Consider the following 23661-nt stretch of genomic DNA (forward strand, 5'->3'; position numbering starts at 1 on the left):
TGTATTAATTCCATTATTTATTTACTCGTCTTTTTAATTTTCCCTTTTATGCATTTATTTTAATTAATTTTAAAATGTATTTATTTATTTTTGCCTTATGTGCATTGATTTTTTTTTTGCATTGATTTTTTTTTTATATATATATATTTGTATTTGTTCTTCTATTTATTTTTTAAATATATGTATTTATTTATTTATTTAATCGAAAGACGATGTTAGTGTACTAGGTTATGGATGCCTGTCAAATTCACAAATAGATGAATAAATAAATAAATATATCATCAAATGTAGCAAAAATAATGTTAAAAAATAAATGTAGCCATTATTTAATTGATAAAGTGTGACATAAATTGATATTTCTGTTTTAATTTGCTTCTTTATTTATTTTTTGTATTTGTATTAATTCCATTATTTATTTACTTGTCTTTTTAATTTTCCCTTTTATGCATTTATTTTAATTAATTTTAAAATGTATTTATTTATTTTTGCCTTATGTGCATTGATTTTTTTTTGCATTGATTTTTTTTTTATATATATATATTTGTATTTGTTCTTCTATTTATTTTTTAAATATATGTATTTATTTATTTATTTAATCGAAAGACGATGTTAGTGTACTAGGTTATGGATGCCTGTCAAATTCACAAATAGATGAATAAATAAATAAATATATCATCAAATGTAGCAAAAATAATGTTAAAAAATAAATGTAGCCATTATTTAATTGATAAAGTGTGACATGAATTGATATTTCTGTTTTAATTTGCTTCTTTATTTATTTTTTGTATTTGTATTAATTCCATTATTTATTTACTTGTCTTTTTAATTTTCCCTTTTATGCATTTATTTTAATTAATTTTAAAATGTATTTATTTATTTTTGCCTTATGTGCATTGATTTTTTTTTTTGCATTGATTTTTTTTTTATATATATATATTTGTATTTGTTCTTCTATTTATTTTTTAAATATATGTATTTATTTATTTATTTAATCGAAAGACGATGTTAGTGTACTAGGTTATGGATGCCTGTCAAATTCACAAATAGATGAATAAATAAATAAATATATCATCAAATGTAGCAAAAATAATGTTAAAAAATAAATGTAGCCATTATTTAATTGATAAAGTGTGACATAAATTGATATTTCTGTTTTAATTTGCTTCTTTATTTATTTATTTTATTTGTATTAATTCCATTATTTATTTACTCATCTGTTTATTTTCCCTTTCATGCATTTATTTTCAATTCATTTTAAAATGTATTATTTATTTTTGCCTTATGTGCATTTTTTTTTTTTTTGCATTTATATATATATATATATATATATATATATATATTTGTATTTGTTCTTCTATTTATTTTTTAAATATATGTATTTATTTATTTATTTAATCGAAAGACGATGTTAGTGTACTAGGTTATGGATGCCTGTCAAATTCACAAATAGATGAATAAATAAATAAATATATCATCAAATGAGAACAGAAATGAAACAAAACCAACATAAAATTAAAATTAAACAAATTAAAATTTAAAAAATTAAATAAATAGATAATAATAAAAAAAAGACCACGCGAGAGTATGACAATAATTTCACTTAAAAACTTTAAAGATATTGCATATATTCATTGTTTTCATTGCTTTTTATGTTTCGTGAGGAAGAAATTGTTAACAGATATAGATCCATTTCTTTCATAAATACAAAGAAATTAGTATTTTTTTGGGGTAAATTTACACTTGTGAATGTGGAACTTTGCGAGAATTAAAATTAAATTAATAAGAAAAAATGCATTACTGTCTTTGTCACTGTAATCATAGCAGCCAAATATAATATTTCTATAGTACAGTGCAAAATCTGAGAAAATGTTAACAAGTATAAAATTACATATTCCACAACTGCATGCATCACACAAGTGATAAATAGCATCCTAGGTTGATCGTTCATCGATTGCTTTTCCCTGACAACAGAGTATAGGAAGCGGAAGTGAGACGGACTCGCTCATTGGCTGCACGCTGCTGTCCGCTGACGGCTGTGTGTCTGTTTTCCTGTCAAAGTCACAACAGTCCCGTTTATTATGGCGTCTTCTATGAAATGGAAATAGTGTTCAGTCTTGTGTCGTTAATCGCTACTAAGGTTTTACAGTTTTCTGGACTTGTGGACAGGAATGCACTGAAGACTCAGAGGATGGAGGAGAAAGCGTTAGAAGTCTACGGTGAGTGATCTCTGACAGGCCTAATGTTGCTGCTGTGTTCATGTTGGAGAAGTTTTAGGAGAACTCTGGAGGTGCCGAACACTTTAATGTTGTTTGATTAGACAACTGCTGCTTTATGAAGTAGTTAGCTGGTTATGATAAGTTACCACCATTGAAGGCAAAGTTAAATATACGATTTTGTGAATGGAGTTTGGTGAGGTTGTAGTAAAATGCACATACTGGGATTAGTACTGGAACAGAACTTAGATAAATGGTTTTCTGAATGGAGTTTGGTTTGCTTGGAGTGAATGGCACATATTGGGACGACATAATACACCACAGATGATTTGTTGTATGGAGTTTGGTGAGGTTGTAGTGAAAGGCACATATGACCAGTGCTAATGCACAACTCAAATAGATGATTTCCTGAATGGAGTTTGGTGAGGTTGTAGTAAAATGCACATACTGGGATTAGTACGGGAACAGAACTTATATAAATGGTATTCTGAATGGAATTTGGAGAGATTGTTGTAAAAGGCACGTATTTGGACAACATAATACATAATAGATGGTTTTCTGAATGGAGTTTGGTGAGGTTGTAGTAAAATGCACATACTGGGTTTAGTACTGGAACAGAACTTAGATAAATGGTTTTCTGAATGGAGTTTGGTTTGCTTGGAGTGAATGGCACATATTTGGACAACATAATACATAATAGTTGATTTATTGAGTGGAGTTTGGTGAGGTTGCAGTAAAATGCACATACTGGGTTTAGTACTGGAACAGAACTCCAATAAATGGTTTTCTGAATGGAGTTTGGTTTGATTTGAGCGAATGGCACATATTGGGACAACATGATACATAATAGATGATTTGTTGTATGGAGTTTGGTGAGGTTGTAGTGAAAGGCACATATGACCAGTGCTAGTACAGAACTCAAATAGATGATTTTCTAAATGGAGTTTGGTGTGTTTGTAGTGAACAGTGCATATTGTGAGTAGTACTGGAACTGAACTTAAATAAATGTTTTTTTGAATGGAGTTTGGTTGGAGTGGGTAAAACGTACTGGAAATACTACTGGTACAGAACAGGAATCCTTTCTCTACTGTGGCTAAATAATAGTATTAGAGAATAGTAATCCCATAACATACTGTTGTTACTCCCCTGTCTTGTCATCAAACCATTTATTATTTTTCTATAGACAGAAAATCAGGGAGTTTAGAGCAATCTGGTCTATAAATCATACAGTATTCTAATATTTTACATTAATTTTATTTTGATTGCATATTAGTTAATCATCAATGCAATCATTTTAAGTTGGTATTATTTCAAAATTATCCTAGAAGGTTGTTTCAGCTCAGTTTTATTTTTTTTTCCTAGAGCTACTCTTTAATGGTTTTAGACACTCATTTACTCACTTACTGGTCTAGATTTAGCCTTAATGTTAGTTTTAGTAAACAACGTCACATCTTGTTTCCTGCCTTCTATCAGATGTGATTCGATCGATCCGGGACCCGGAGAAGCCCAACACCCTGGAGGAGCTCGACGTGGTGACGGAGAAATGTGTGGAGGTCCAGGAGCTCGGAGAGGACGAGTACCTCATCATTATCAAGTTCTCTCCAACCGTCCCTCACTGCTCTCTGGCTACTCTGATCGGTGAGTCACTCTGCTGATAACACAACGGACATGAACCACACAAAAAAAAAGCTGGCTGATGCATCAACCAGGGTCTGAATGATCTCAGCTTCTACACGCTGAAACTTTTGGATCTATTGTCATATTTCAGAAGGCTTACCTGTTTATATTTTGAGTGCATTTAGGTTTATTCAGGGTTTACTCAGATCATTGCTGATAATGTCAAAAGCAGTTGACGGTGTAGAGGAGGCACAGACTCTCAGGACTGATGTTTTGGTTCCAACGATGAAAGAAAAAGCTGTTTGTTTGAGCACAAATAATATTAGGCTGATGGGACCAGTAGTATGATGTGGACCGCTATTTCAAGTCACGCAGAGGGAGTGGGGGGACATAAGCATTGAAAGAGACATAGGCCTATATGTATGAGTGTTGAGTAACATTACAGAACAATAATGATAAAACCCTGAATTATGTAGTAAATTGTAATAATGTGGTAAACTAGTAGTGTCTATTGGCCATCACCCTCGCGTTCACGCGCATATCAGACCCTCGGTGGGAGGTGGAGAGCACGGCGCCCGGCAGCAGCAGCTCGCTACTCCGCCGGTCCCCACTGGGAGCCGACACCAGGCTAATGGAGGCCCAGGCCGTATTACTGGGCCCGCTTGAGGAAAGGGAGGAAAGGGAGAACCAGAATCAGGACTGAGCGGGGCTGACTGTCAGACCCTGCTGCAGTAAAAAAGTAGATTTTCTAAAGGGACTCTGGTGCTCGGAAACACTGCCGCTTTTGCCCATAGAGACCACGCAAAATCAACACTAAATGATAATGAAATTAAATTGAACCTTGACCTTGAACTTGATTCATGACTTCATGACATTACTAGAACCTTCATCTAAAACTCATTACACACTGCATTCAAATTAGCATGTAAACATGTCTCACAGAGATACAGGATGCCCGCAGAAGGTAGATAAAATATACATGACCACTAACTCTCGCGAACACAAACAAACTCTCACGAGAGTTTTACACAAGACGGATCCTTTCTAGCCATAACCTTCCGAAACAACGTGGTTGATAAACAATGCAGGTCATTGTCAAATTGCATGCAGCAGTCAGTGGGAGTGGGTGATGGTGACCAATATCGTTTGGTTTGTTTAAAGAGGACCCATTATGCTTTTGTGCTTTTTCCCTTTTCCTTTAGTGTGTCATATAGTTTTTTGGTCTGCAATTTGTTTTTGGTCTGCAATTTAAAAAGGGGGGGAGTTACTTTCCCACTGCTCCTGAACTGCCTGAAATGCCTTGTTGAAGTCCCTCCTTTTCTTCCGTAACATGGTAATGTCACCAAGTAACATATTTCCATATTGCCTGCCTAGCGGCTAGTTTGGCACGCCCTCAAACAAAGCTAGTTAGACCGGAGATTGAGTGGAGTTCAAAGAGTTTTGGTTAGGTTGACCAATCACAACAGAGACAGACAGAGGGTGAAAAAAGATGCACAGCCGCTATGAGAAAAGTAAAGCATTTTTTGAATAGTAAAGAATGTAAACATGTTTTTTTAGAAACCCACCTGAAAATAAGTATGGTAGGTCCTCTTTAAAGTACACGTTTTGAGAAAAAAACAAAGATACAATTCAAGCTTGTATTCATAAAAATATTATGTCTAAAGTTACCTGGGCCGTGGCCCCCTGGCCCCCACGCTTCTGCAGTCTATGGTATGCAAGATTAGCCAAGGGACAGACAGACACACACACACATGACCAAACGCATGATCTCCCCACAGCATTACGCCTGGCGGAGATAAGAAGAATGTGAATAACAGTGTGTTCGAGTCTTAGATTACAGAGTTGGTGTAGAGCTGTAATTCCTTCAGAAAATCACTGAAACACATGAAGAAAATCATTTCTACGCATTCATAATACATCTTTGTATTCATGTATTCAAATGATTTCTTTCTTGTGTTCTCATCCGTGTGTTTACAGTTATTTATTCCTGGCTCCAAAGCAATTTTCCTTTTGGGGAAACAAATCACACTTAACAGAAGAAAAAGAACAGAAATGAAAAGCCTGGCTGACGGAAGCAGCGTTTTTCTCTCGCACCATTTCCCTGTTAAACGAAGGGTAGAACCTGGCTTTCATTCATACTACACATACACTCAGTAAATGGGATTCAGGAGTCTATTAGCCACAAGATATTAAGTGGGCACACGTCCAGCGCTGGAACAGACCGCTGACTGCAGGTTTAATGAGTGTCTGTGTTCAGGCTCCCAGCAGGCTGCTGAGTAATACACATTATTCTCATACTTTAATTACTGACTTTTCACTTCAATTTATAACTCAGGCGTGTAACAGCCACAGTCCTCCAGACAGTTTTATAATGAATGAGCAGGTTGGAGACTGTTGTAACATACAAAAGACCATGTTGACCTTTTAAATGCTTTCAACTGTTGCCCTTAAATTACCCCGTACCTAGTTTCACTGTTTTCCTTCCATGTTCAGTATATATTTCTGTGCCTACTTGTTCCATACGTCTTATACATGAATCAGAAATTTCAAGATATGTTGTGTATAATTAGGTCTTTCAAAGTTAACACGATAATAACAATATTATTGACTTTAAGGTACATTTTGAACAGATCACCATTAGCTATGGACAATCATGTGATTAATCGCGATAAAGGAAATATACTGAATTATCATCCAGGTCTAATTGTAGAGTACAGACAGGTAGCCGGTAGACTCACTTAGTATTCAGCACACAGCAGCTCTCAGTTTGAGTATGATTGAGCTGACAGATTTCCCCTCAGGAGGCTGTTGTTAATAGGATTAATAGGTGAGATATAATTGACGGGTCTCCTGAAGGGATCTCGGCCTCTCTTGACTCCGACTGTGTGCCGGAGGGAAGCTTTTTGTGCAGCAGATGATTTCCTGACCTGAGGGGGCTGCTGGCTCTCTGCAGCTTCTCTGAGGAGGATAGCTGCTGACAGAGCTGCTGTTGGTGTGACTCACATCTGTGGATCCGTGTGGAGCATATTTCCTGCAGCTCTAATAGAGTTTGATAGCAGAAAATGTTTCAGGGATTTGAAACCTCAGAAGTAAATGACTTGGTGTCAAGACGTGTGTACATATAGAACCCAGTGGGGATCAGGAAAAAAAGAACAAAGTACTTTGGCTAGGATCATATGCATCAAAGGCATAAATATGGAGCCATAGGAATGCCATTACAAAGAATAAATCTGTATAAGAAAATAAATGTGTAAATATAAAGAGAAATAAATGAAAGAATACATAAATAAATGTGTAAATATTAAAAGGAGTAAATAAAAGAATGCATAAATGTGGAAATATAAAGAGGAATAAATAAAATAATAAATAAATGAGGAAATATAAAGACAAATAATAAATTGAAAAAAATAATTATGAGCATTTTCATTTTTTCACATTTTTTATTTATTTCTCTATATATTTATGTATTTTTAAAATCTATTTGTATTTATTTTTTGCAATATGAATTTTAATTAAAATAGAGTATATATGTGCCGGAATTGACGACTCAGCCTGGGCAGGAAGCCCCGCCCAAAGCCAGCTGATTGACAGCCTGGCCCTTCAAGGAATAGCAAAAGCAATAGAGAAAAGAATATAGAGATACAAATAAATAAATGATATGATATAAAAATAAATAGATTTGTTTCTTGTAAATATATAGAAAAAAGAGTATTTATATGGAATAAATAAATAAATAAATATATATATATATATATATATATATATATATAAAATTATATAAATACATATATACTGAAATACATGGACAAATACATGTGAAAATAAATGAAAATGCTAAATGCAGTACCTGTGAGGGTTTCTGGACAATATTTGTTGAGGAGAGTATTAAATACTTGACAAATCTCCCTTTAAGGTACATTTTGAACAGATAAAAAATGTGCGATTCATTTGCGATTAATCACAATGAACTATTTTAATCGATTGACATCCCTAATTAAAACAGTTATTATTGAAGAAAAGGAGAAGAACATCGATATAACCACTGATTCAAAACTTTTTAACACTGTAATTGCAAATCTACCGACACACTCACGTTCATATTGGGTTATTTATTGATTAACAGAATTGTGATTCTTCTTATTCTTTGTTACTACTGGCTGTTTTACAGCTCATACAGTCAAGGAGTAAGTGGAGTTCAGCTTTGGTGAACTTTCACATGTGTAACTGTGCCTTTAAGCAGTTTGGAATGAAACTCAACTTCACAAACTGTTATGATGAAGCTCCGCCCATCACCTGACTCACCTGAGACAAACCAGGAAAACAGGTTGTTAATCTGTCAACACACACACACTGAGAGACGGTCGATAAGATTCACCTTCAGACTAAAACCACCACTTCCACTGAGAGAGGACATCTCCAGGAGGGAATACTGGGAATACTGGAATACTACCACTTCAACCAGCTGCTGAATCCACAAGCTGAACCAGAGTTTTACAAGAACAAAGACTCAAAGTGAAAGTAACTTTCAGGGAACAGGGAGTGGCTGAGCCGTCTGCCTGCTGTGTTTTCAGCTTCACTCAGAGACTAAATGGCTTCCAGATTAGAGGACGATCTCTGCTGTTCTGTCTGCCACGACATCTTTAAAGATCCTGTCATCCTGTCATGTAGCCACAGCTTCTGTAAAGTCTGTCTGCAGAGCTGGTGGACAGAGAAACACGTCCAAGAGTGTCCACTTTGTAAGAGAAGACGATCAAAGGATATACTACTTCCTAACTTGGATTTAAAGAACGCATGTGAGAGTTTGTTACAGAAGAGAGCTCAGAGATTTTCAGAGGCTCTCTGCAGTCTGCACTCTGAGAAACTCAAACTCTTCTGTCTGGACCATCAGCAGCCGGTTTGTCACATCTGCAGAGATTCAGAAAAACACACCGACCACAGAATCAGACCCATCGATGAAGCTGCACGACAACACAAGAAGGAACTTCAGGAAACTCTGGAGCCCTTAAAGGAGAAGTTAAAGGTTTTTGAAGAAGTTAAAGTGAAGTTTGATCAAACAGCAGAACACATGAAGGTCCAGGCCCAACACACAGAGAGGCAGATTAAGGAGCAGTTTAAGAAGCTTCACCACTTTCTAGAAGAGGAAGAGGAGGCCAGGATGGCTGCACTGAGGGAGGAAGAGGAGCAGAAGAGTCAGATGATGAAGGAGAAGGTGGAGGCTGTGAGCAGAGAGATAGCAGCTCTTTCAGACACAGTCAGAGCCACAGAGGACGAGCTGAGAGCTGAAGACGTCTCATTCCTGCTCAACTACAAGGCTGCAGTGGAAAGAGTCCAGCAGCGCCCCCTGCTGGAGGATCCACAGCTGCTCTCAGGAGCTCTGATAGACCAGGCCAAACACCTGGGCAACCTGACCTTCAACATCTGGAACAAGATGAAGGACATGGTCTCCTACACTCCTGTGATTCTGGACCCAAACACTGCTGATACAAAACTCATCCTGTCTGAAGATCTGACCAGTGTGAGACAAGGAGAGGAACAGCAGCTTCCTGATAATCCAGAGAGGTTTGATGCTTACTTGTACTACTCTGTCCTGGGCTCTGAGGGCTTTAACTCAGGGACTCACAGCTGGGACATCCAGATTGGAGACAGTACATACTGGGAACTGGGTGTGTTAGCAGAGTCTGTCCAGAGGAAGGGAGTCATACGGTCTGGATTATGGAGAATATGGTTCAGAGAAGGTAAATACGAAGCAGACTCCCCATCAGATCTCACTGATCTCGTAGTGCAGAAGAAGCTCCAGAGGATCAGAGTGAATCTGGACTGGAACAAAGGAAAGCTGTCGTTCTCTGATCCTGATACTAACACACACATACTCACCTTCACACACACTTTCACTGAGAGGATGTTTCCATTCATTGCCACTCTGGATGAACTAAAGGTTTTACCAGTGAAGGTCTCTGTGACTGTAGGACAACAGAAATAGAAGATGATGATGATGATGATGATGATGATGATGACATCTACAGTAGAACAACAAATAATAAGAAACATGTAAAAATTATTTAATTTAGAGTCAAAGAGTTTAAAACAACAGACAAATAGTATAAATAAAAACAATAACTTTATAAATAATTCAACACTGTTTTTTTTAGGACTGAACGATTTTGATAAAATATCTAAATATGATTGTTTTACTGATATTGTGATATGATTTGCGATATTAGAGGGAATGATAACTTCTACATCATTATACTCATTTTCATTGATAAACATATTAAAATGAGTTATGGTGTGATTTTTGCGTGATGTGTATACCAAACAAAGTCTGTAGAATATGATGTGTCGGTCAGGACGTCTCTGCAGCACCACAATATTTAATGTAAAATGATATTTTGACACATATTTCATCTTTAACAAATAATGCGCCTCCTGCAATTTGAAATTGAAGCAGGCTATATTGCACTTTTGATAAAATGTTCGCCCTCGTCTTTGTTCATGTCAAAGTTTATTCTTGTAAATAGTCCAATCAGAACATTTATTGAGATGATAAAATACAGATATATATTCAGTTATATTTAAAGACTTTGAAATGTAGAAGGGTTTCCAGGAAGCAGGTTTAACATCAGTCCATGTTCCAGATGTTGGGTTTATTTGGTAACATGATCCAGATCAACTCAGTGAACTTGGAGCAGAAACCAGGTTTGCTGCTGTGTTTACACACATTACTGATGTAACATCATCAGAATTAATAACTCATATTTAGTCTCCTGTTTCTGAATCACAAGACCTGTCAGTCAAGATGTGATTGACAGCAGCTTCAGATTGGTTTTGGTGGTGGGAGGGGCTACTCTTTGGTTTGCCATTATTGATTATATCTTTAATGTGAAGTTTCTGTGTATTTGAACAGCAGGTTCAAACATTGATTTGTTTATTCATGTAAAGTGTTAAAGAGATTTTATTTGACATCATCTGTTCACTGTAATTCAACATTAGAAATTAGATTAAAGCTTCAACTGGAAGATTAAAGTGTGTCATGAAGCAGAAACTGGTGGTGGTTTTGTTTTTGATCTGTTCTAAGGTTGAAACTTTAAAATGTAATATATACTGTATATACAGTATATAAGGGCTGAAGAGTTTCTGTTCTAGTCCTCAGTAAAGTCTGTCGGAGTCAAAGCTTTTGTAAATGTTGCTTTGTACATCAGGCTTCAGTCACACAGTCATAGAAACCTGCTGTTTGTAATCTGCTGCCACTAACTCAAGTTTTCAACAGTAGTGTATCTACTGTGGGACACACGTTACCCCCCTGCACTGACGATAAATCCAGCTTTACTCCGGTGCTCTCTGGGTGCCAAACTATTCACTTATGCTTTTAGTCCGCTGAATTGCAATATGAAACACAACTGGCAGTTATGCAAAAACAGAAAGAGCACAGAAATGTCAGTGGGATTACATAGCTTTTTATTTGAAAAGGTTAACAACAATAAATTAGAAATGTGTAACAGTCCTCTATCCTTGTGGCACAGTTCCTCCTTTCCCATTCCTTCATCATAATGTTTGTAACGACGTATGACAATCAAGTCTTTATTTAGAGGTGATTCAGAATTGTGGATCAACCCCAACCTTAGTCACTGACTGAAGCAGATGAACCAGTGGGCTACCTCCAGGTCTGAGAAGTGAAGCCAATGCTGAAGTGCCTTAAGCCTGCATTCTTTCTAACAACCAGCAGGGGACGACTCCTCTGGTTGCTAAAAGAAGTCTGATTGTAGAGAAGTCTTTGAGAAAATGAGGCTACTGCTCACTTGATTTATTAACTCAGTAAACACTATGACAACAATCACAATAAAGCAGCCTATAAGATGGACAAATGCCAACAGAGAAACTAAGTCAACATCCAGTATTCTCCCATCATGCAACAGTGTGGGGACATCCACTAAATGGAGGTTTGAATCATTTCATTCTTCTTCTTTTGGAGACAAAATTATTTCACTTGTAATTAAAACATTTGGTGTCTGAATTATACTGTTTTTATCTCTGTTAAGATTAGGGCTGTCAAAGTTAACACGATAATAACACGTTAAGGTAAATTCTCTCTTAATGCCACTCATTTCTTTAACGCATTAATGCAACTTGTGATATTTAGGTTGTAGCTCAGTTTTAAAGCTAGAGTGAAAATACTAGTATCATGAAACTAGAAAAAATCTAAAGAATCCATTGGTACCAACCATGTCATACTAGCTTGTCGTGAAGGAGGATAAATAACGCTACAGACTTACACTAAATTTTGGCGAGGAACAACTGTCATGGTCATTTTCAAAGGAGTCCCTTGACCTCTGACCTCCAGATATATGAATGAAAATGGGTTCTATGGGTACCCACGAGTCTCCCCTTTACAGACATGCCCACTTTATGATAATCACATGCAGTTTTGGGGCAAGTCAAAGTCAAGTCAGCACACTGACACACTGACAGCTGTTGTTGCCTGTTGGGCTGCAGTTTGCCATGTTATGATTTCAGCATATTTTTTTATGCTAAATGCAGTACCTGTGAGGGTTTCTGGACAATATCTGTCATTGTTTTGTGTTGTTAATTGATTTCTAATAATAAATATTTACATACATTTGCATAAAGCAGCATATTAGTCCCATGTTGATAAGAGCGTTAAATACTTGACAAATCTCCCTTTAAGTTACATTTTGAACAAATGAAAAATCTGTGATTAATTGCGATTAAATGTTTTAATCGATTGACATCCTTCATTAAAACAGTTATTATTGAAGGAAAGAAGAAGAACAACAATATAACCACTGATTCATATCTTTTCAACAGTGCAAATGCAAATCTACACACACACTCATGTTCATATCGGGTTATTTATTGATTTACAGAATTGTGATTCTTCTTATTCTTTGTTACTACTGGCTGTTTTACAGCTCTTACAGTCAAGGAGGGAGTGGAGTTCAGCTTTGGTGAATTTGACATGTTTAATTGTGACTTTAAGCAGTTTAGAATGAAACTCAACCTCACAAACTTTTATGATGAAGCTCCGCCCATCATCTGACTCACCTGAGACAAACCTGGAAACAGGTTTTTATTCTGTCAACACACACACACACACACACACTGAGAGACGGAGGATAAGATTCACCTTCAGACTAAAACCACCACTTCCACTGAGAGAGGACATCTACAGGAGGGAATACTGGGAATACTGGAATACTACCACTTCAACCAGCTGCTGAATCCACAAACTGAACCAGAGTTTAACAAGAACAAAGTCTCAAAGTGAAAGTATCTTTCAGGGAACAGGGAGTGGCTGAGCCATCTGGCTGCTGTGTTTTCAGCTTCACTCAGAGACTAAATGGCTTCCAGATTAGAGGACGATCTCTGCTGTTCTGTCTGCCACGACATCTTTAAAGATCCTGTCATCCTGTCATGTAGCCACAGCTTCTGTAAAGTCTGTCTGCAGAGCTGGTGGACAGATAAACACGTCCAAGAGTGTCCACTTTGTAAGAGAAGACATTCAAAGGGCTTCCTACCTCCTAACCGGGCTTTAAAGAACCTGTGTGAGAGTTTGTTACAGGAGAGAGCTCAGAGATCTTCAGAGGCTCTCTGCAGTCTGCACTCTGAGAAACTCAAACTCTTCTGTCTGGACCATCAGCAGCCGGTGTGTGTCGTCTGCAGAGATTCAGAAAAACACACCAACCACAGATTCAGACCCATCGATGAAGCTGCTCAACAACACAAGAAGGAACTTCAGGAAACTCTGGAGCCCTTAAAGGAGAAGTTAAAGGTTTTTGAAGAAGTTAAAGTGAAGTTTGATCAAACAGCAGAACACATGAAGGTCCAGGCCCGACACACAGAGAGGCAGATTAAGGAGCAGTTTAAGAAGCTTCACCACTTTCTAGAAGAGGAAGAGGAGGCCAGGATGGCTGCACTGAGGGAGGAAGAGGAGCAGAAGAGTCAGATGATGAAGGAGAAGATGGAGGCTGTGAGCAGAGAGATAGCAGCTCTTTCAGACACAGTCAGAGCCACAGAGGACGAGCTGAGAGCTGAAGACGTCTCATTCCTGCTCAACTACAAGGCTGCAGTGGAAAGAGTCCAGCAGCGCCCCCTGCTGGAGGATCCACAGCTGCTCTCAGGACCTGTGATTCTGGACCCAAACACTGCTGATACAAAACTCATCCTGTCTGAAGATCTGACCAGTGTGAGACGAGGAGAGGAACAGCAGCTTCCTGATAATCCAGAGAGGATTGATAATTACTGCTCTGTCCTGGGCTCTGAGGGCTTTAACTCAGGGACTCACAGCTGGGACGTCCAGGTTGGAGACAGTACAGGCTGGGGACTGGGTGTGTTAGCAGAGTCTGTCCAGAGGAAGGGAGTCATAGAGTCTGGATTATGGAGAATACGGTTCTTGAATGGCAAATACAGCACAGTCTCCCCATCAGATCTCACTGATCCCGTAGTGCAAAAGAAGCTCCAGAGGATCAGAGTGAATCTGGACTGGAATGAAGGAAAGCTGTCGTTCTCTGATCCTGATACTAACACACACATACACACCTTCACACACACTTTCACTGAGAGGATGTTTCCATACATTGGAACTGTGGATATCCTACTGAAGATTTTACCAGTGAAGGTCTCTGTGACTGTAGGACAACAGAAATAGATGATGGTGATGATGGTGATGGTGATGATGGTGATGATGATGATGGTGATGATGATGATGATGATGATGATGATGGTGATGGTGATGATGATGATGGTGACATGCTGAATTTAATTCTGAGTCTTTGAGGAACATGTGACTGACATGTTGTCCTGATGATGATGTTGGTTGTCATGGTGATGTGGTTGACATCTACACTAAAACAACAAACAATAAGAAACATGTAAAAAATGTTTAATTTAGAGTCAAAGATGTTAAAACAACAGACAAATAGTATAAACAAAAACAATAACTTTATAAATAATTCAAGATTTTTTTTTTTAGGACTGAATGATTTTGATAAAATATCTAAATATGAATATTTTGACTGATATTGCGATATGATTTCTGATATTAGAGGAAATGATAACTTCTACATCATTATACTCATTTTCACTGATAAACATATCAAAATCAGTTATGGTGTGATTTTTGCGTGACGTGTACCAAACAAAGTCTGTAGAATATGATGTGTCGGTCAGGACATCTCTCCAGCACCACAATATTTAATGTAAAATGCTATTTTGACACATATTTCATCTTTAACAAATAATAATAATAAATAATGCGCCTGGCTATATTGCACTTTTGATAAAATGTTCGCCCTCGTCTTTGTTCATGTCAAAGTTTATTCTTGTAAATAGTCCAATCAGAACATTTATTGAGATGAAAAAATACAGATATATATTCAGTTATATTTAAAGACTTTGAAATGTAGAAGGGTTTCCAGGATCCTGATCCAGGAAGCAGGTTTACTATGAAAAACCTGGATCAGGCCTGTTTAACATCAGTCCATGTTCCAGATGTTGGGTTTATTTGGTAACATGATCCAGATCAACTCAGTGAACTTGGAGCAGAAACCAGGTTTGCTGCTGTGTTTACACACATTACTGATGTAACATCATCAGAATTAATAACTCATATTTAGTGTCCTGTTTCTGAATCACAAGACCTGTCAGTCAAGATGTGATTGACAGCAGCTTCAGATTGGTTTTGGTGGTGGGAGGGGCTAGTCTTTGGTTTACCATTATTGATTGTATCTTTAATGTGAAGTTTCTGTGTATTTGAACAGCAGGTTCAAACATTGATTTGTTTATTCATGTAAAGTGTTAAAGAGGTTTTATTTGACATCATCTGTTCACTGTAATTCATCATTAGAAATGAGATTAAAGCTTCAACTGGAAAATTAAAGTGACTCATGAAGCAGAAACTGACGGTGTATTTGTTTTTGGTTGTTTGAGGTTGTAACTTTAAAATGTAATACATACTGTATATACAGTATATACAGGGCAGATCGAGTTCACGAGTTGTGACGTGTTTGTTGACGTTGCCAGAAATGGCGGAGGTTATGGAAGTTCATTTTTCGGTGCATAATAATTTAATATATTGTCATTTTAGTCGTATATTATTTTTCTTCGTAATTTTATATGTCTAAGGAAAATGTTGATATTCCAACGGCCTCATCTTTTTCCTCTGTCATTATGCCTTTACATTTACTGCATTATGTTACCCATTCGCTAGCTTGCTAATTTGACGCCGACAGTAACGTTGATATTGCTGTTGCTTAGCAGCAGTGTTCTCACGACTTAACCACTTAAACAGCAAGCATATCGTGTACACGACTTCCCATGTTGTAAACACGAGCTCATGAGTTTCATTTGGAGGCACCAAAAAACCAAGATAGTGACGGCCAAAATGCAGACCTCGAGGGTTGGGTGGGTGACGTCACGGTCACTACATCAACATCTGATAAACAGTCTGTGGTTTTGATGTTGATCATAGAAAACAGGAAAACAGGAAGTATAGTACTTCCTGTTTTCCTGACGGTCTTCTCAAATCTGTTATTTTTTCTGAGTGCTGCCATGTTGCTGTTCATCCTGTGAGATCATAGTGTCTCTCTGTGTCTGATGGTGATGCTTTCTGTGTCTGCAGGTCTGTGCTTACAAGTGAAGCTGCAGCGATGTTTGCCATTTAAACATAAGGTGAGTACCAGAGGAGTGACTTGTTGTTAAAGTGTTAAACTTTCTTGTCTAAAAACACACATTTTCTTTCTTACTTTCTCACTTGTCACACATCTAGCCATGCAAATCATTTAGTGTTTATGTAGTATATAGATATCTGCCTCCACTCCACATACAATGGAGATTGCTGCAGTCCCAATTTCTCTAGATCAGGGGTTTTCAAAGTCTGATACTGCTGCTCTTCATCAGATGAATGTGTGACAACTGCTTCCCCTCCCCAACACCCACCATCGTCACCCTCATCCGATGACGGTCGATGGGACATTCAGAGCCTCTCTAATGTAAAAAATGGCAAATTGTCACCATTAAAAGTATGCTGAATCAGCTATTAGCAGCTCCTGTCTGTAGTGTACCCATGGATGTACACACAACTGTCACTGGATTACTGTGAAACTGGAGAAAACTTAAAAACATGATAATTATCAGGCTATACTGCAAGTTCTGCAGCTATAAGGAGCGCCTTTTTTGAGATTTCTAAGTGGATTAATTGAAATTTATTCTCGTTGGACCTCGGAGATAATGATATCCACGGAAAGTGTAAGTCACACTGAATTTAAAAATATTCATATCATGTCTATGTGCAAAGAGTTATAACTCTGAGGAGTGCAATTTTTAGCCTTGTTGATAAGTGGCCAAACTACAATAACTAACTTTCTGTAGTTTTTTGAACACCAGCATCAGCCTCACTCAGTATTTATGCCCTACTCTAAATAATCCACAGACCTTAATTTAAACTGTTTTCATCTGGAATATTTTCTGAACATTATTCCAGTATAAATCTCATGTGTTTTTATTGATTAAATGGAGGCCTATGTTGTTGTGGCTTCCTTTTTTTTTGTCCTTTAAGCCATATTCATATCACCAAGAAATGACACAACAAGGTTTGTAGGTAAATGAAGTTACGCTCATTCAGCAGGTTACGGTTAGATGTCCAGCGGTAGTTCAGTCCATGAATTCAGCCTATGCGTGTGTGTGTGTGTGTGTGATAAACTACGCTACAACAACCAAAATAGGATATGCTGCGGCAACCCAATATAAAGAAGAAGATAAACTTATACTTTGTCTTTGTGAAATGAACAAGTGACCTATTTTAAATCTGTTTTGGAAAACTATTTTCACTCTTGGCGTCCTGAAGCTGCCTGCACTGTGCACAGCCGGTACTAAGTACTATGGCGCCATCAACTGGTGCTAATTTACTAACAATTCAATGCCACGGTTGGCCGCATGGGACACAAATACCAACCACAATCTAACAACATACTTCTTATTATAAGGAATTTAGCTTCTCCTACATATGTTTTGTAATATGGGTGAACTGAGCCCTTAAATCTGGTTCATGGTTAAAGCAGCCAGCGGTGATTACATATTTCCATTAACTTTTCACCTCGTACAACAGAAGTTTAAACATGACTAAACAAAGCGAACGCTCCCACGACCACTAGAAGAAGAAGTTGATGAGACTTGTGGAGCTCAGTTCAGCGAGGAAACAGCTGTTATTTCATTAACAATTCAAAGAGGGCGACTGAGAAACAGAGAGAGGCAGGCTGTGCTCTGTGAACAGACAAAAACACAATCCATCCATCCATCTTCAACCGCTTATCCGGGATCGGGTCGCGGGGGCAACAGCTCCAGCAGGGGACCCCAAACTTCCCTTTCCCGGGCCACATTAACCAGCTCTGACTGGGGGATCCCGAGGCGTTCCCAGGCCAGAGTAGAGATATAATCTCTCCACCTAGTCCTGGGTCTTCCCCGTGGTCTCCTCCCAGCTGGTCGTGCCTGGAACACCTCCCAAGGGAGGCGCCCAGGAGGCATCCGTGCTAGATGCCCGAACCACCTCAACTGGCTCCTTTCGACGCAAAGGAGCAAGGACTCTACTCCGAGTCCCTCACGGATGACTGAGCTTCTTACCCTATCTCTGAGGGAGACGCCAGCCACCCTCCTGAGGAAACCCATTTCGGCCGCTTGCACCCGCGACCTCGTTCTTTCGGTCATGACCCAACCCTCATGACCATAGGTGAGAGTAGGAACGAAGATTGAACGGTAGATCGAGAGCTTTGCCTTCCGGCTCAGCTCTCTTTTCGTCACAACGGTGCGGTAAAGCGAATGCAATACCGCCCCTGCTGCTCCGATTCTCCGACCAATCTCACGTTCCATCGTCCCCTCACTCGCGAACAAGACCCCGAGATACTTAAACTCCTTCACTTGGGGTAAGGACTCATTCCCTACCCGCAAAAACACAATCAGTACGGAAAAAAACACAGCCAATTAGCTGTTTATTCATAACCCAGTTTCAGAGGTCAAGGGTCAGGGTGAGGATAGAGTTCTTGGACGGCCATCAAACAGACAGAGGCAGGTGGAAAGCCGTGTGCTTCATCTCTGCAGCATTAAAGAGGCTTTACAGAGCAGATGAGTAGCCTCTTGATTAGAGGAGTGTTTGCTATCAGGAAGTTGCTGAACATCTGCTCGGTGCAGAGAGCACGACCAGCAGGATGCAGTCCTGTGGTAGGAAGAGTACCGGTTTATTTAAATCTAGTCCCGACTTCAAACTCCACTAATCAATATTTTTTTATTTTAATAATGTATGAAATCACTCTGTGATTTTAAATCACCAACTCTAGCCTCTAAGGATCAGGTCTGGCTCACAATTGCCATTCCAGTTCATTCCAAAGGTGTTGGATATGGAGTCATTGGAGTGCCATGAAAAATGATAAATCTGTAAAGGAATAGGAAGATAAATGCAGGAATATAAAGACAAATAATAAAATATTAAATAATTATTAAAAGCATTTTCATTTATTATTATTTATTATTTATTTAGTCATTTATTTCTGTATATATTTATTTGTGTATTTTGAAAAAGAAAAAAAAAAAATATATATATATATATATATATATATATATATATTTATTTATTTATTTTTTGCATAGGAAGATATACTGTATATGTAAATGTGTGAAGGAATTGACTACTCAGCCTGGGCAGGAAGGCCCACCTAAAGCTGATATTGATTGACAGCTTGGCCCTTCAAGGAATAGCAACAGCAATAAGGGATAAAAATAAATAAATTATATTATATAAAAATACATAATATTTTTTTTGTAAATATACAAAAACATTACTAATTTTTATGCAAAAATGTAATATATATAAATATAAATATATTAGTTTCCATTTATTTCTGTTTATATTTCTTTCCATAATAAAATAAATATATTTTTTGAATTTATAGAAATAAATGTATACAGAAAAAATTAACAAATAAACATTGGAAAACACAAAGTTGGAAGAACATTATTATTTAAAATATCACTGTATGCTGGAGCATTAAGATTTCCTTTCTTTGGAACTAAGGGGCCCAAACCAGGAAAAAAAAACTAAAAACTGCCAACATCCATACTAATGTTGTGATATATTTATATTTATTCTTATTCTGTTGTTTGGAAATGTTTCTTCTGTCTTATGAGCAGTTTATACCGTCACCAGTTCAGATTATTAACTCCCTTTGTTGTTCTCTGAGCTGCACGTGTCCCATTTCTCTGTTGATTTTAATTTCCTGCCTCATTCCAAGCGTTTATTTGTTTCTCTTTTACACCAAACATTTAATTGAATGCATTTAAAATGCTCCTTACTGTGTTCATAGTTGAATTTCCTGAATAAATAACACATAATCATACAGCACAGCGTGCGACTCCGCCTTTTAACATTAGTTTGTTTTTCTTTTTCTTCTCAGCTGGAGATTTACATTGCAGAAGGAACCCATTCCACTGAAGAAGATAGTAAGTCTGTTTTTATTTATTTTTTAATTTAATAGAGCAAATGGCTTCTTTAGATTTAACAACCTCCCACTGAGGCAGCTCTCTGAGTCATGTGGGATGTAACGTGTTCTGCACAGAAATCAGCATCAGTATTTACAGGTTAGTGAGGTGGGGGAAAGAAACTCGCCGTCACAGGAGAGAGAATGATGAAAAGCTGTTGTGTAGCGGGTTAACCGAGGCTTTCACACGGACATTTGAGGCTCATACGACGTGAATATTCACTGTCAGTGTACTAAATGGCTAAATGATGCAGGTGACAGTGACTAACATGGCTAGCTAACATTAACTTGAGTGTGAGGTCATTAACGTTATAGCAGCATCAGACTGTCGTCTCCAACTAAATCTCAGCCTATAGATCAAACAGTTGGCAATTAACACGTTGGTTATTTACAGACAACACTTAGCCTAACGGGATTCAATCAGATATGTAGAGATGTCTGGATCAGTAATATCAGTCCACTTTGTTGGACGAGGGAAGACTGAAGGAACATAGCGGCGATCAACCTTCATTTATGAAGGTATCGCCAACGCTCAGGTTCAGGCAAGGTCGCTAAATAATTATTAGATGTGTGTATAAAACAAACATTTGTATAACAAGAGATGAATGTGTATGAATTTATCAAAATTACAATCCAAATATATGGGGCGGCTGTGGCTCAGAGGGTAGAGCAGGTTGTCCACCAATCGGAAGGTCGGTGATTCAATCCCCGGCTGCTCCAGGTCACATGTCGATGTGTCCTTGAGCAAGACACTTAACCCCAAAATTGCTCCCGAAGGCATAGCCATCGGTGTGTGAATGAGTATTTAGATTAGATCCTGATGGGCAAAGTTGGCACTTTAGCAGCCTCTGCCATCAGTGTATGAATGTGTGTGAATGCTGACATGTAAAGCGCTTTGAGTGGTCGGAAGGCTAGAAAAGCGCTATATAAGTCCAAGTCCATTTTACATACGTCAAATTGCATCTACAATTTTCTGTCCCCCAAAAGGGGGCGTGGCCTTGACTTTTTGTGAAGTACCGGTACAGTATGTGCTGGTCTGATGTTTTACTGAAGCTTTGTTGAGGTCACTAACGTCAGTGTGTTGTTGGCGTAGTGTTTGTGTTGTCTGGTTGTGATTGACTTTCTGTCTCCAGTTAACAAGCAGATCAACGATAAGGAGCGAGTGGCGGCCGCCATGGAAAACCCCAACCTGAGGGAGATGGTGGAGCAGTGTGTCACCGAACCGGACGACTGACTGACTGACGGAGGGAGGGAGGGAGCGCCACCTCCCTGAAGGAAACACCTCGGAGCCGCAGTGTGTGTGTGTGTGTGTTGTATGTGTGTGTTCCCACAGTGCCTGTAGATATTATTCAGAGGAGTCCTGAGCGTCTGTCTGATGGCAGAGGCTTGTGGCGGCTCTGGGGAGTCAGCTGGTGTTTGGAGGATTTTCTCCAGTGAGTAGCTTGAATACTGAGCGGTGAATAAAAGCCCCGACGGAAGCTGGAATAAAGCCACAGATGTGTGTGTGTGTGTGTGAGTGTGTGTTGACACTCCGATCATTCCCTGCTGGACGGCGTCGCGGTGAACAGCAGCAGGTCTTTGTTGTCGTCTGGATCGGACGCTGCAGAGGAAATGGGCCAGAGATTTTAGAAGTCTGTCCTTTTGTTAATCACTCAGATTCAAGTCTGAGTAGAAAGTGTGAATCTTTTAGAGGTGATTATTTTCAATAAAAAAAAAGATGTGATGTACAAAAGAATCCGTTATTAAAAGCTACGTCAACGAGAAGCTGCTTTGAGTCGTGTGTGATTGACAGAGTAATGTGTCTTTCTTTGAATCAGGAGATCTTTGACTGCCTATTAAAACGCCAATTTAACACAAATACACAAATTATTAATTATTAGGAATGCACCGATTTATCGGCCGATATTCACCTTGTTGACTGCAATCGGCCTATCGGGAAATAAGATGACATTCACCGATGGCAGTGGCCGATGTTTATCTATTGTGTTGCGTTCATTTTGTGCCGGCTAAATGTTGCGTTGTTAGCTGCTGATTTAATTACATTTAATTTATGTTTCACTAAATGTTTTTGTTGGGCTATGGAAGTACTGAAAAAGTAATTCCTCTCATTGAGTAGGTAGTTGTATACAGACTAAAGGAGCTTTTGATGCAGTTGTTTATCATGAAAGAAGGTTATATTTAAAGCTTGTTACATAAATTTGTATGATTTAATTTGTGCTCATTCAAGATATGAATGAAAGGCTGAATGACTTAAAGAGTGAAGACAGCTCAGTTATTATTTTATAATGAAGATGTCTTTGTTTTCCAAAGGGGGAATGAATAACAGAATAAACATCAAAACATCGGTATCGGCCAAATTCTAATTTTAAACATCGATATCGACCCATAATTTATGGTGCATCCCTATTAATTATTATTATTAAACACTATTTTTTTATCTGCGACGACCCTGTGGTTATTCCCTGGGACATAACCTTAAAGGGGCACTCCACTGATTTTACACCTGAAGTGAACAGAATAAATAAATCATGAGATTAATTCTTAGATTATTTCAGGACTCCTGTAGTAATGACGTGGCTCCACCTGTTGGGGGCGCTGTTGGACCTAATCAAAGATCCTGAGGGGAATTAATGAGAGCTGTGTCAGGACCTCAGAGATGAATAAACATCACAACAGTTTTCACTGGACAATCATGTGATTAATCGCGATAAAGGAAATATACTGAATTATCATCCAGGTCTAATTGTAGAGTACAGACAGGTAGCCGGTAGACTCACTTAGTATTCAGCACACAGCAGCTCTCAGTTTGAGTATGATTGAGCTGACAGATTTCCCCTCAGGAGGCTGTTCTTAATAGGATGAATAGGTGAGATATAATTGACGGGTCTCCTGAAGGGATCTCGGCCTCTCTTGACTCCGACTGTGTGCCGGAGGGAAGCTTTTTGTGCAGCAGATGATTTCCTGACCTGAGGGGGCTGCTGGCTCTCTGCAGCTTCACTGAGGAGGACAGCTGCCGACAGAGCTGCTGTTGGTGCGACTCACATCTGTGGATCCGTGTGGAGCATATTTCCTGCAGCTCTAATAGAGTTTGATAGCAGAACATGTTTCAGGGATTTGAAACCTCAGAAGTAAATGACTTGGTGTCAAGACGTGTGTACATATAGAACCCAGTGGGGATCAGGAAAAAAGGAGCAAAGTACTTTGGCTAGGATCATATGCATCAGAGGCATAAATATGGAGCCATAGGAATGCCATTACAAAGAATAAATCTGTATAAGAAAATAAATGTGTAA

At 38.2% G+C, this 23661-nt stretch overlaps 2 protein-coding genes across 4 annotated transcripts; both read left to right on the forward strand.

Annotated features, from left to right (window-relative positions):
- Positions 1–1998: 1998 nt before the first annotated feature.
- ciao2a (cytosolic iron-sulfur assembly component 2A) lies at positions 1999–22132 on the forward strand. Of its 3 annotated transcripts, none has more exons than XR_005206508.1 (6): positions 1999–2216; positions 3687–3851; positions 16465–16514; positions 20285–20330; positions 21502–21691; positions 21865–22132. XR_005206508.1 is itself a non-coding variant. In XM_037766450.1 (5 exons), exons 1-5 carry the CDS (start codon positions 2096–2098, stop codon positions 21600–21602), a joined length of 483 nt encoding a protein of 160 aa, XP_037622378.1. In that variant the 5' UTR covers positions 1999–2095; the 3' UTR covers positions 21603–22132. The 3 variants fall into 3 exon arrangements, 1 of the variants encoding a protein (XP_037622378.1); XR_005206509.1 differs by having other exon boundaries at positions 21502–21678; XM_037766450.1 differs by having other exon boundaries at positions 21502–22132.
- LOC119486325 (nuclear factor 7, brain-like) lies at positions 8163–9910 on the forward strand. The gene has a single exon (XM_037766369.1). It carries the CDS (start codon positions 8419–8421, stop codon positions 9808–9810), a length of 1392 nt encoding a protein of 463 aa, XP_037622297.1. The 5' UTR covers positions 8163–8418; the 3' UTR covers positions 9811–9910.
- Positions 22133–23661: the final 1529 nt, after the last annotated feature.

This window comes from Sebastes umbrosus, chromosome 4, assembly GCF_015220745.1.
Source record: "Sebastes umbrosus isolate fSebUmb1 chromosome 4, fSebUmb1.pri, whole genome shotgun sequence".
NCBI lineage: Eukaryota > Metazoa > Chordata > Actinopteri > Perciformes > Sebastidae > Sebastes > Sebastes umbrosus.